We start from the raw sequence: 14907 nt of genomic DNA, 5'->3' as shown, positions 1-14907 counted from the left end.
TAAACAGTGAGCAGCTGCATCGGCGCCAGTACCTCTCTCAAATAGACATTTAAATTTAGCAAGAAAATCCTGGTACGAGATGTTGGCGTCAGTTCTCAAAACAGCTTGAGCCCAGTTTAAAGCTGGTCCGCATAAGAACTGGACAAAAAAGGCAATCTTTGCCTCATCAGTTTCATATGTCCTCCGCAACTGTCTAAACTGCATTGTTATTTGGGTCAGCGTTCCAAAACCTCCTCGGCCGTGAGGACGCGCTGCTGGGCGGCATAGTCCGCTGAGTCCATATTCTGGCTGGATCGTTATGTTAAGGTTCAATGCAGGGGACTCAAACATGGGAGTCCTGAATCTGCTGAACACAAGGATTTATTTACAGAGTTCACCAGGTGTATATACAGAGAGTGCTGGGTAGTGCTATATACAACAATGTGAGGGACGGGGCTCCAGGGAAATCCAAGGGGGGAATCACTCGCTCTCCAACTCTCCACATACACGACTGCAGTTCCTTTCTTCACATTTGACACACAGATTCACACGGGAAAGGTTATCCAGGGGGTCTGTAGATAAGGAAACAGGAATGAGTGCGATATTCACAAAAGACACTTGACTTATCTGACGCGTGGTCGACAACGATCCAGCGAAGACCAGCAGTCACCTCCTGGCTTAAATGCCGTTCACCTTGATGGTCATCAGGTGTGTTCTTTTCCGTGGGCGTGGGCCGAGGACGTGAACCCACAATGAGTTCCGCCCCGGCGACAGAGAGGAGGAGAGAGAGAGAGCGCGAGAGAGAAAAAAGAAAGAAGGCCGATCAGCGTCTCGCCGATCCCCCAGGCCGTGACATAATGTTACTACTACTTCTACTATTAATAATAAAAGTAGAGCATATTTATCCCACATTGGCTTCTCTTCATCGGCACCCTGTTAAATCCAAAGTTGAATTTATGCTGCCATAGGCCTAGGTTGCTGGGGGTTTCCCATGATGCACTGCTTCCACTATTTGTTTATACAGCACTCTTGCATTCAATCTTTAGTTATTATTAATCTCTGTCTCTCCTTTAAAGTGTATCTTTTGTCCTATCTTCCTCATCTCCAGGTTTCTTCCTGTTAAAAGGGAGTTTTTACTTCCCACTGTTGACAAGTGGTTGCTTATAGGGGTGATTTGTTGCTATATATATATATATATAAAAAAAACTGAATTGAAAATTGACAGAGATAAACTAGCATTCAAAGATAAAACCATAAAAAAGCATTTGTGATGTTTTGACAAATGAATATCAGATTGAAGAAAAAATGTAAAATTTGAAACATGCCAGACATTTATCGTGCAAAGAGTGTCATGTTGAGCAGATAATGAAGGAGTTGTCACTCCAAAGATTACTTTAGATAATAACATTCAGCAACATTCATACCCTCTGATTTCTTTAGTGGTAGTATTTCAGAAAGGGCTGCGAGAAGGTGGTAGGATATCTTTTAGCAGCAGAGCATGTGTATGTGTTATCTCCTAGGGGTTATTTTAATTTCACATTTCCCTTTACTCTTCGAGATTTCGGTGCCAGGGCTTTTGGACTCACATTAAAGAGGGTCTTGCATCTGCTTTAGCAGGAAGAAAGCTCAAGCTGAGGAGTTTCTGTGCCATGTAGGAAAACACATTAGTTTATATATACATATACATGGGTACTCATGCATAGTGGCTTCTGTGTGCCTTGATTTGTGCTCTGTTGTGTTTGTGGGGTTTTTTTTTTTACTTTGAAACACGATAAAAGAAGGAAGGCTCCCTTATAAAGCGATTGTACGCACGAGCCCTGTGAAGGGACACTGCAGATAAGTTGCTGACTGTCCCTATCAGTCATCTCAGGAGACATATATTTGACTGGCCAGACATATCTTCCCTACCCCGCCACACAGTTAACCCCAGCCAGTTTGGTGATTGAAATGGGAATAGGTTCCCAACCATGCATCACCAGGCTGGCTCTCTTACAGGGATATGACACTTCAAGTGACCCTCTAAGGTCAGCGCCATTATGATGCTGGGCGGGGGCAGGAAAGGGAAATAGAGCGAATGGCAGAGGGAAAGGACAAGAGATTCCCTCAGAGACACATTTAGAGTTTGAGGAAGGAAACCTGAGTGAGAGGGGAGATAATGAAGGACATGGATGGAGGAAAGAGGAGTATGGTCTATTAAAGTGGTTCAAATAATGAATTGCAAAGCAGAGGGGGGGAAAAGAGTGAGTGCTTTCCAGCACATCACATTCAAAGATTTTTTTTTGTGGTCATTTATTAGTGAATTGCCTGCCTTAGCTTAGGTGAAAATTAATTCAACAATTTTAGTCAAGCAACTCAACTGCCAAAGTATACTGGGACTGATTCTTAAATCACCATAACAATTGAGCAATTGGAGTAATAATGTTTGCCCATCCTCGGAGGCTTCAATTACTATGCTGTATTTATTTTGTGTGATTGGAATATGCTGAGCTCTTTCAAGATGAATTTGCTGGAAATGAGTTTTAATGCAGCAAGCCTCTGTGACCCCACAACGAATCTAAATTCCATTTAATTGAGAGGGGAGCCCTGGGAGTTGCCGCATGAGACAAATATATGCTCATCTTCAGAAGACTCTTACTCATCGTGATAATTATTTCAACGCTTCAATTAATTTGACAACGTTATTTGCACGTGCCACGGCTTCGCACACCTGTTTGCGACTCGATCTAGGAGAAATGAAGGGAAGATAAAGGCCGTCGAGTTGTGATAAAAGTCCTTAACCTGCTGCGTAGGGATGCTTATCGCTCGTGTGAATCTATAGAACAGCGATAAGCACACGATATTAAATCAGACGTGAGTATTATGCCTCTAATTTGAAATTTGAAATGGGAATAAACCCTTCAGTTTTAATTCAATTATGTATAATTCAAAGTGCATTTGTTAAGGTGCCATTCACAAGAAATAGGTACCTGCTGCTTGTGGATATTTATGTAAAATGCTATTTGCATGCAAAACGTCCAGTTTGAATAATGATGCAGATGTATTTTAGGCACTCTGTCTGGTAAATGTTTCAGATCAAACACTGTTAAGAGGATCACAAATTCAATTTAAGAAAAAAAAATTGCATTACTTGCAAAATAAGAGAAGAATTCACATGAATCTTAGGGGCAACAAACTGCCTACTTGGACACAGAGCAGACAGCATGTTTGAAATCATAACACAGCGATCTCTCACGTAGAGAGTATCAAAGAGCTGCTGCCTCTAATTTAAAATGTAAGTGCAGTCAGTGTACAAATGAGGGACTGACGTTCCTAAAAAGAGACCTCTGTTCCCCTGCTAGCAATCTAGGTTTCTGAGGTTTCTGAGGTGGAGAGGCGGTTCTGGCTTCACAACAATCGAAATAATTAACCATTCATAAAAGAGAAATAAATGGAATAAAAATGTGGTTCACTCTCGCTGTACTAAACCACACAAGTCAGAGTTTTAAATTTGCTTGCACTTCTAGAGACAGAAATAGGCACACCTTACAATTTTTTCTGCGAGCTTGTTTATTTACAGTCTGTAGAAAAGATTCTTCACGCTGGATGTTACGGCATAATGTCAAAACCAAGGCAAACACCAGTGAATGTCCTTCCTATATTAGGTTGGAAAAATCTGCTCAAAGCTGAGATGGTAAAATCTTGACATACACCACTGTAGAAAAGTACGTTGCTTTTTTCCACAAGGAGCAAGACTTTACTGTCATTTTCGAAGTGTTTATGAGTAATTGTTCCCAGGCTTTTTGAAAGTCAAAGGTTTTCTTCAGACACTGGCTGCTTCTTCAACCTTTGTTCGTGTGCCTGACCATTTTTATAAGAATGCTTTTTTATGGATTCATTAAGCCACTTAACCCTGACCTATGAATCACTCAAGCATAAAAAGGCTCCTAACTCAAGGTATGAATCCGTGTGGTTGGCCACACATGAGGACAATTTAACAAAGAACCAATTTTAAATTGTATCGTTACATTCTTTGTTATTGTCAAAAAAGCGCATATTTTTTCCTGTTCTTAAGAAAAAGGACAAAGCAAAGGCTCCACAGAAGAGCTGAGAAATGCATCTGGCCCGTCAGCCCGTCCATCCACTACTTACCAAAGCCTCACCAGAAATGAGCTCAGGTGAAGGGTACCAACTAAGAAGCCATTCTTAAGGAAGGAAAACTGGGAGAAAAATGTGTTTTAGTGTTGTACTTTTAACAGGGACTAACAAAACAGAGATACTTAGGTCTTCACTCAAGTCCCAAGCCCAAGTAGATAAAACATCACAAATATAAATATTTATTTACATAGTTTTTAAACCGTAAATGACCATTTAATCATTACTATGACCTTATTCGTATTAACACCACACTAAGTAACTGGGACAATTTAGTGCTGCTCACAGATCCATTTATAAATTATTCTACTAAATATATGGTTCATTTACAGAATTTAGTCCCAGTTTAAAAGGTATCATCCACTCTCATATCACTGCACTGAAGTTTTCTTGCTTCACAAAGTGTTCCCAACAAGCCTGAAAGCTATGATCAATCAAAACACTTGAGTGATCTAGTGTTGGTCTGCACTGATCATTTAAAATCTGAAGAATTTACCTTTTATTTTGTACTCGTGGTTACAGAAACAGCCTTCCTGGGAACTCGAGATGTTCTCTGTCTTCCTTTGATGTGTTTTCATTTACCTTTCATTTCTTTTGCTTTTCAGTAAATATTTTAAGATCTTAGCCGTTGATTAGTTCACTGTCAGATTCTGAGTCCTTGTTAGCTGTTTTGATGAAGCTGTTTTTGAATACTTCTTTGTTTCTGTGTCATAAATATTTTGCACAACCAGGTCCACTGTATTTAACATATGCTGCACGGTTAGCTAGGGCCCACATTCCCTTTCTGGCGTGTTAGATGTACTGTTCGAATGTGCAAAGCCACTGGGGGTAAAAACAGAAACAAATGGTATTTTTACAAACACACTGCAGCCCTGAGCTTTTTTTTTTTTTTACATTACCAGAAAGAGCAGTATGTGAGAACACAAATGTCTAAATCCTTTAGATCAGACATAAAACTCTCTTTTTACCCTGCTTTAGGCCTTGAAACCCATGAGTGAATAGCACAGAGAATTTACAGTAAGCTTGTGTGTGCCATGAGTCCTGCCTCCTACATCTAAACCTAAAACAAACTGATTCAGGAATAAGAAGACATCTGTCCCAGACCATCAACTGCTCTGTGCATTGTTCAACACGCAGGGCACAGAACTGGAAACCTGGTAGGTTTTAGCAACGTAACTAGATGGTGTGTCCATGTCTCCCTATGCTCCTTTTTCTCTTCAGCTCTTCCTTCCCACTCTCACCAAGTGCTTCCTCATAGGACATTGCCAGATTGTTCTGGATTCTCTTCTTATGTCTTGAGATGACTCCTCTTGTGTATTAGTGCTATTTCTTGAGTTGAGCCTATCAAACCTGAAGGTTGTTATTGTGATGTCATCATGTTGCCTGACAAAAACCTACCAAATGGCTAAATAGATCTGGTTGTAGCCTTTATGCCCTTACAATGGCTTTCAATTTCACAGCAATGAGTTCAACACAAAACGGTTATTATGCATGCTATATTATTACATCATCACTATGCCTAGCAACTGCATAACAACAGACTAAAATCACAGACCAAGTAATACTGAAGCATTGGAATTTACTAGAAACTGAATGTTGTAGACCGTGAAGCTGTGATTAGGGTTACAAAAAAAAAAAGAAGAAAAAAATGTTTGTTTTCACAATGTTAGCGAAATATTTCAAAAGAAATTTCTGGCACAACAGTGACTTTACTAGAGCAGACTGAGAGACTAATATCCTGTACTATCCTGCACAAGTTGTGACATCAACGGGTCCTCATCAAACAACTTAAAGGCCGGACGACTGCTTGTTTACTATCATCAGTGTGGTTAAAAATATGTTTTCCTGAAATTCAATAAGCATTTTAAACAAAACTATTACAACCTGCCACTTCTTTCGAGAGCTTAAAAATAATTTGTTGAAACAAATGTTGGAAATAAAACACGTCATGTAATATGTCATTAAACACTGCCATTATGGGTTTGACAGGTACAGATTAGATAGGTGTACTGTACATGGGGCGCACAATCAGGCCATTTAAAAATGGACATGGTACTGTGTCAGCTGTCAACTGTATTTTCTAATTTTCCACCACGGCAGACAATTTACATTTAAATCGTTTTTCTTTCACAGCGCAAGGCCCCAACATAATGTTCGAGTATCAAATGGACATTTAGACATCAAAGCAAGCAGTACAAATGTTTTTATTTGACTTTGTTTGCTTTATGTGGTTTGAATTGTATGTGCGCCCAGTTTTGTGTCTCTACATCTTTACATATTTTTTACATATTACCAATTGGACTGCCAGCAACAAAAAAAGTATGATGCATCAATGTGTATTTGCTGTTAAAACACACTAGAAGGTATCAAGTAACACTTGAGAGTGTATGTGTGTTAAAATATTAACTTTTACTATTGTGATCCCTGTAACAGAAACTTCACATCCCTGGATCATATCATCCATCATCTGATCTGTAGCGTGGTTTTGGTCAAAGGGTACAAACAACAAAGTCAAGATGCTTGTCAGATGTAATCAATCCTGAATGTCAAAAAATGTTATTACCAGTTTAGAAACATGATTTGAGCCACAATGAGGAAGCCACCATTTCACCAGATTGAATGGTGAAAGTTCACCATTCAATCTAATGCTTTCTCTCTGCTGTGCTTCTGTTGTCCTTTCTATCCTTACTTGTGTGTCAGAATTTATTGCAGATATGCCACTGATCCTCACTGACATCTGCATTAATGGAAACGTCAGCATGTGTGTGTTTAACAAGAGTTACTGTAAGTTTGGATGTATGTTAGCAAAAAGGGATGATTGCCATTGACTTTTATTGCATTTCCGTGGCGGGAAAGAGGCAACAAACGTCATCTAATATGTGTTCGAATGAGCCAAAACAGTGGTATGTCTCCATTTTCATTGCTTCCCCTTGAAATAAAATGACCCTTGAATTACAGCGTTAACAGGACTTACCGAGGCTGAATTCCACCTGAGGCAGCTTGGGTGTTAGGATAACACCTGCAAGACAGAGACAGCAAAAAGATAGAGTGGAGTTGAGATAAAAATAGAGCGAGAGGGAGACAAAGATAAGGAAGAGGGGAACATTAGAACAATGAAAAAGGAGGAAACAGACGTAAAACATTAACGGCTGCAGTTTCATTTTGCGGAAGTTTAAAAGGTGTAGAGCTCCAACCATTGTTTTTCAATGGTTTTTCATGAATTTCAGTCTTTGATTTGCCATCTTATTAAATTAATCATAGCAATGTTAGATAATAGGGAAATATGCTCATTACAATTTCAAAGAGCATAAGTGCAAAACAAGCCGACTTCTTTTAATCTAAAATAATCTGAATCAAAAACCTGCAAACCCTCACATATTTACTAAAAGCAAGGCATAAATATTTAGCTTAGTTTCCTGGTTATTTATCAAAATTGTTGATGAGGCATTAGTCAGTTGTAGTCACTTTGCACAGATGCAATATAATTACACTAAGGGGGTCAAACTCCTGGCAACAAACTATTTTAATCAGAAATAAAAGGCTTTATAGAGAGAGTTTGAACATGGTAGGAGCACAACAGGCTCCCCAAATGCCACACTGATTAATGTAACTGTTCATCTAGATTATGCAAACAACTCAGCGATCGTTGAGAGCGTCAGAACTAGAGTATCTGGGTATCCATTGTCCTTGAGGCTTTACACCAATACGATGACTGACTGCTTCAGTCATCTGTCACTAAAGCTTTCTCTCATTCATCACTTTCCCAGTTTGACATGACCATTCAAAAACCAAACCGATGAAATGCCTGTAACATGGTGCAACAAGTCTAGAGGGGAACTAAACTGCTAAATTCCTCCTCTTGGGGTGCTTGGACACAATTGGCCTCTCTAAGGCTCATCAACTCCACTAATGGGCCGTGGATACTCGATGTTCACTGATGTATGGGAGCCATGCGACTTAGGTAATCTTATGTAATGAGGATTCTTTGCAAAGAAAAAATGATTTACTTATGCTTCAGGCAGAATGCCTTATTGACAATTTTGAATGCATAGATAATGCTGTCCAAAAGTCTCAGACCAACTCTCATTTCTACATATTTTGCTTGGGAAATTGGAATTAGGCGCAGCAGTATTGAAATGTGAAAACACGCATTAAAAGTATGTACAGTGTATATAAGCCAAAAACACAGGTGGTGCGATTCTTGGTTAAAAGCTTGAAAGTCAGTATTCACCATGATCGCCTCTGTTCTTTAATACAGCCTGAACTCTCTTAAGCAGCTTTATTGTAATCTCTATAAGTACAGTAGTCTTCAGGAATCATTCTCCAGGCTTCTTGAAGGACATTCAAAACTCTTCTTTGGATGTTGGCTGCCTTTTGTTCTGTTCTCTGTCAAGATGATCCCACATTGTTAAGATCCAGGCTCTGATCCATGACTGATCATGTTCCATTGTGTGTTTTTATATCCAGACATCCCTTTTTAAGGGGTTTGTAGTGTGTTTGGGATCATTGCCATGCTGAAAAATGAAGCCATTGCCAGCCAGCCCCTTTCTTGATAGTATTTCTTAATGGATGAAAATCTGATCAAAATAAAAATCTTTTCTGTGTTCGTATACTTCCATCAATCTTGACAAGATCTCCAAGACCACTAGGTGAAATGCAGGGCCAAACCATGTGAGCCTCCACCATGTTTTGCTCACTGTTTTACCTCTCTCTGATCTCCATCAAAAATACTGCCAGTACTTTGAACCAAAGTCGGATCCATCTCTCCGTGCAAGACCTGTTGCCACTGATTTTCAGTCCAATTCTCGTGTAATTTGGCAAACCTCAGCCTTTTCTCCCTGTTTTCCTTCCTTAAGAATTGCTTCTTGGCAGCCACCCTTCATCAGAAATGACCCTTCAGCGAACAGTAGATGGACCAGCATCTCTCAGTCAAGTCTTTGCTATTTCTTAAGCACGTGACCTTTAGATTCAAACAAACGAGCCAAAAAGACAGAAAAAAAAAACATTGCTCAAAACTGGTTTCTTGAAAGCAAAATATAAAGAAACAAGTTCTGGCGCAAGACTATTGGATTGTACTGTATGTATGGTTGTTTGTTGGGACTGTTGATTAAAAAGCATGTCCAATAAAGGCTCAAATATTCTCTTAGTAACAGTGCAGGTTTACTGTAATATTTCTTCTTGCTTTTTTTTCTGGAGATAAATCTAAAAATGCCCCAGCTCACAGAGATGCAGTGAATTACGTCAAATGTTGATGAAATGCTGTTTAAATGCTGTTTTTTAATCTTTGAACCATATTCTTTGAAATGAATGAGTCCAAAGATTGAAAATTATGGAAATCATAAGCATTAACCGGCACCCTGTTGAGAGTCATTTGCCTACTGAGGCCAAGACAGCTTCAAGCACAGTAACTTGATAAAAATAAAAAAAAAGATTACCAGCAATTTAAAGTGCATTTCTAAATTCAATAAATATGCTAACAAACTTGTAAATAAAGCTTCTGTTTGCTAGCATTTTTGCTCAGTGAAATAAACTGAGCTCTGTCAGATGTAATACATGTCAGAAAAGGCTGTAGAAGCTTACGCAAACTCGGTCCAATATCTGTGACAACTGCAGTAAATATCTAATTAATCAAGTGGACAAGTATTTGTAGCACACGGGGCAAGGAAACACACACCAAAACAGGTCAATTATGCTTGTAAATAAACTTTCATCATCTGGTTCTCACATTACTTGCTCATCTTCATCATCCCATTCCTCAGGGGTCATGTCTCCTCATGTTGTCACCATTAAGACTTCCTTATGAGTGCTGATGGAACTTTAATAAGCCAGGATGACATGCTGCGTAGCTGCAATAGAAAGCCCTTTAGCTAGGTATGCTGACACTGTGCCAGCTGTTGGGTCCAGTCTCTGGTGTAGCATTATCATAAGGGACTGACACATGGACAGCCCGGCTACTTTGTAGGACTCCGTCTGTGCTTGACGCGGACTTATCTTGAGTGGTAAGAAGCAGTAGAAAATGCTTGTCGTTGCAGAAATAATTAAAGATAAGGAGCAAAGCTGAGTCTAGGTCTGATAGAGGTTCAGGATACAGATCATGAGACACATGTGGCAAAGCAAGTCAAAGTGTTTGATAATGAAGCAGGAGGAAGACTGGAATTCAGAGCTGTCAGAATTTTAAAGCATGGCTTATAGGTAGAGTGTCGAGTATTTTTAGAAGGATCATGCCAGATGCTTTGATTTTATGACAGGCAACACATGTTAAGTTGCATTTTCCTTTTTTTGTTTTTGCAGTATGAAGTCTGAATAAATAACGTGTAAAACTATGTTTTAGTGCAGCTCTGAAAGCTTCCACATGGTCACATCACCCCAATATCCACATGATCTAAAATATAACGGACAAATTATGCAACCTGAGGACACAACTCCTGTTATGTACACGGTGACCTCATTCTCGTCCCGCAGCACTAAACGTGCCGCATGTCATTACCCTCTGGGGGAGAATCAGCCTGACCAAAACAAATACACAAACAAGGTCTAATCGCAGTAATTAGCCATTACATGGAGAGAGATAAGCCACCTGCACTGCCCATATCTATTGTAACTCCTGCAGCATACATGGCTCACGACTCTAACTTGCAGATACATACGTGGGGGAAAGTGGCACAGGTGTGGTATTTATAATCGATATCCGCTGGCATTATGAATATGGTAATAAGCTCAGCAAGGCAGCAGGCAGGCAGCACATGCAGATGTAACTCCCAGAGGGGCCCAAAGCAAATGAGGTGTGCCCGCCCGCTATACTGCAGTTTCATCTGGCTCTAGAAATAACAGCACAGCCCCACTGTACCTCCAATCTATCAGCCCCCCTGTCTGTGGAAGGTATCAGTAGGGAAAAAGGCACGCTGAAGGCAGAGGAGAGGGTAATTTATAAGGATGTGAGCAGACTAGGTGAATCCTCTGGAATGACAAAGTTAATTAATGTTCAGGGACTTAAATGGTCCGTCTTACAGATGATCATTTAACTCGCTTCCCTTCTCATTGCCCTGCTTTCTTGCATGCTGCATTGTATGATAACCGCTAACAGGCAAGGGGGACAAGGGTGAATGTGGGAAACAATTGGTGGTTTTGGTGGGTGGGGGTGGGGGATTCGGATGATGCTGCTGTTTATTTCTAAGTCTGCAAAAGATGGAAGTAGAAAATATCACCAGAAACCGCTCCAATTCCCAAGTATGGTTTCAACGAAGAAAATCAAACAATTTTTCCGAAGAGAGTTTTGATAAACTGCCCTGCAGAGGCTATAGTACACATTCACAGTCACTTCTGCTTATCCTCTTCATGAATAGATATTACATATAAAAGCCCACGCCTATGAATAAATCCTGTTCATATTTTTGAATATTATCTTCTTTTGAATTTTGAGGTTAGATTAATAATTCACTTATGTGGCTGGCTCAGCATGGGCTTTGATATTTCAGGGATATAACTCTCTCAACAAATGATTCCAACCCAACAAGCAGCTCTGCTCACCCTTCCTACACGTTCACCCACACTAATTGCAATGTTTCCTTCTCCTAACTCCTTTTTGTCCGACCTCGCGCTTCTCTTTCCTGTAGTTTAAATTGCCTAAACAGCACCTGCACATTCACTGTGATGATCCAGTCACCAGCCAAGCTTACATACCTGTAACTCAATTGATGTTTGCACAGACAGGCATCCCATTAGGACAAGTGGTGCTGAATGGGAGAGTGAGTTATCGTCACATTACTGCTTTGGGAGATTGAGAGGGGGGGGACAGATGGTTTTGTTGCCAGCGTTTAATGAAGTGTTGTGAATCAGTTGGATGCGCTGAGGAGGTCTTGACTGTCAAGCTGATAAGAGACGTAGTCTGGGGGGGTTAACAAGAGTGGGACCTTTCACTCCGTGACAGCTTGGTCACGGCACGCGTCTCGCAAAGACAGTTCAATCAATTAAATGTTTGCAGCTTTCATTGACGATACTGATCCCTGTATGCAAATTCTGTTATGAATAGTTAATAGCTAAAATAACATAATTTCACCCTTTGTGATTGGGAGTTTGTAAAATGCCAATTCAGCCCCACCTTAATTAGCACCGAGCAGCACCCAGTTCGGTTTCGCTTTTATCTCCTGTCAAGAAAGAGGAGATAAACTGTGTCACCTTGCGACTGATAATGCACGGTTGTCAACCTGCTGTTCGGCCCAAACACTGTAATTATGTGCTTCGCTCTTGTCTTCCAGGATGCCCAGGGGAAACAAAGCAAAGGTAGAGTGAGGCGTTACACTCCTGCATCTGTCAGATGCCATCTATAAAATTGTGCAGAGGATTTTATGGTAGGTGCCTATCTTGGGTTTGCCATCAGGTCATAGCTATTGAGAGTGTGGCCCTGTGTGTGTCTCTGCATAACTGTGCAACATCAGAGCATGCCTGCATATGTCCGTGTAATTGGGAAATCGCACACATAAGATGCTTCACCAGTGTGTCACTGTAGGTTTAAAGCAAAAAAGACAAAGCGTCGTGAACTGCGCTTTCATCCTTCTTTGTACAGTTCCATCTGCTTATTCCCATTGGGACGATAATGGTTCTTAGCTTGCATGCCAATGCAAATGCTTAGCAGCAACTGCATGCAGTGTCTGTCCTTTTAGTAAGCAAAGGTATTAAATGTGGAGAGGAGGCTTTGTGGCATCACTGATATGGATAATCTCTTCAGCATTCTCCTGTAGTGATGGGCACTAAGACATCTAGTTTGCCTCTGCCAGTGCATATTAGTGACAGCACATTCAGCCTACATGGAATATGACTGCAGTAAAAATGCAAATTCACACACACATACACATGCATGCATGAACGCCAGTGCACAAACAGAGACATGTCACGCAAGCAAACATGTGACTTTTTATTCCCCGACTCCCACCAAGAAAACATGTGAACAAACAGCTTTTCAAACTTTCTCTCTGCAGAGTCACTCAATCAAAATTCCATTTTGCTCAAAACTAGATAAGGCAGACTTTTGTGTTATTTACTACACGCATGCATTCTGAAGCTCAAAAGAACTGAGAAACATTTTTGAGATTTCAGTTCAACCACACAACAAGAATACTTAACTGGAAACCTGCAGCGAGGCAGGCAGTTGTTAAAAAGTCTACAGTTTTAAATTGTGGAGACACGACTGACAGGCCCGAAGATCAATCGTGGCTTAACAACATTTTAAATATCTGACAACAAAAGAGATCACTTCATAGCACTTAGTGTCATTTCTATCTACCAATAATTATCTTTCATAACAAGTGCATCTATATATCATCAGGTATTGAGTTGTAATTATTCTGCATAGGAGTCAGTTACTTGGCTACTGAAGACTGGGGTTTTAAAAATCTCTCACACTTTTGCTGGTACCTCCACCCTAGCTCTCTCCCTGGAACACACACACACACACACACACACACACACACACACACACACGATTTCATTCTGTGTGTGTGTGGCAGCACGAGAACAAACACTTGCACAGGGAAAATACTCAAAAGCAAGACATCATCTGGAGAAGCATTTGCAGTAACAGTAGAGAAAACCCAATGCTTAGAACTGACGAGCAGTTATGGAGTTATAGAACAAGAAAGGACAGAGGAAAGAGGAGACAGATTCAAACAGTCACAAAACACAGTGGAGTCAGCTCACCAGCAGCGCTCAGTCCTTCAGGACTCGCACTCAGCTCCTTCATGTCAACCATGCAGTGTCCCAGGTGCTGCGTGCCGTCCTCCATCTGTCCAGCTTGCCCCACAGTTCTCCCTCGTGCTCCTCCACCTCTTCTCCCACCTCCTCCACGAAACACCACAGTCCAGTCCAGTTCCCCAGCTCACACGCAGCCTTCCGAGCAGAGAAGCTGTCACAAAGATAGCAATCCTCTCACCCCGCTTTCTTGCTGCCTCACGGTGCGCTCTCTGTCAGCATTAAGGATGCCTCATGGAAACTAATACGGAAGAGAGGGACCGGCGACGGACCTGGAGCAGCAGCGGGAGGGAGGAGGAGAGGGAGGGGGAAGAGAGGGGAGCAGGAGAGAAAAAGACAGGGGAAGGGAGGAGTGATGAGGGAGTGAGATTCCAAATGAAAGAGAAAGCAGGACAGAATTGATGTTATGTGCAATACAAAGCTCTATCCATCAATCTTGGGCTGTCAGCCGGGGACCTAGACCCGACTGCACAGAGCACCGCAGCCAGAAAGACACGGCTCTGTCCTCCCCCTCTCTCTCTCCCTCCCTCCTTTTCTCTTCTCACTGCGCAGCCACTGCTGCAACCAGACATGGCAGCAGGGTCCCTTTGATTTCTGACGTCCGTCTCACTCCCCTTCTCCAACCTGCCCTCACCTCTACATCACTCTTTCCCTTTTCTCAGCAGTGTAACAATTACCAAACTCCCAAGCGTGATATGGTGAAGCCAGAATCCTGCAGCATGATTTGGGGACTTATACAGTTGAGGGATTTGCAGAGTAAGGACAGTTTTTATTGCATAAAGAGCTGAGTATAACGCAACATGGCAACTTCACCACAATTTCAAATCAACAGGTTAAACACAGAATGTGATACAGATAGTAGTTGTTTCTGGGTTTTAGAGGTTTGTGTTTTTTTTATGTTTCGCAGCGTAGATCTAGACTGGACATTTTGAAAAAGGAATTAGGATGAGGAGATTAAAGATTTTCAAGGTAAAATAATGACTGCCTCCTCTTACACTCATAGGGAAAACGTTATTGTTCATCATTTGGTCACCAAGGTCATGATGCTACAGT

The 14907-nt window shown here is 41.1% G+C and overlaps 1 protein-coding gene across 2 annotated transcripts in view; it reads right to left on the bottom strand.

The window, feature by feature from the left end:
• The window catches only part of inpp4b (inositol polyphosphate-4-phosphatase type II B), a 187222-nt gene extending 172895 nt beyond the window's left edge, over positions 1–14327 (bottom strand). For both annotated transcript variants that reach the window (XM_087841711.1, XM_087841710.1), the window contains exons 1-2: positions 13804–14327; positions 7085–7129 (exon numbers count right to left, since the gene is read on the bottom strand). In XM_087841711.1, coding sequence (XP_087697837.1) covers positions 7085–7129; positions 13804–13888 — 130 coding nt within the window. In that variant the 5' untranslated portion in view covers positions 13889–14327. The remainder of the gene's footprint in view (positions 1–7084; positions 7130–13803) is intronic.
• Positions 14328–14907: the final 580 nt, after the last annotated feature.

The sequence above is a fragment of the Neolamprologus brichardi genome, chromosome 6 (genome assembly GCF_056152115.1).
Source record: "Neolamprologus brichardi isolate AB-2024 chromosome 6, ASM5615211v1, whole genome shotgun sequence".
NCBI lineage: Eukaryota > Metazoa > Chordata > Actinopteri > Cichliformes > Cichlidae > Neolamprologus > Neolamprologus brichardi.
This window is presented reverse-complemented; position numbering and strand designations above follow the sequence as displayed.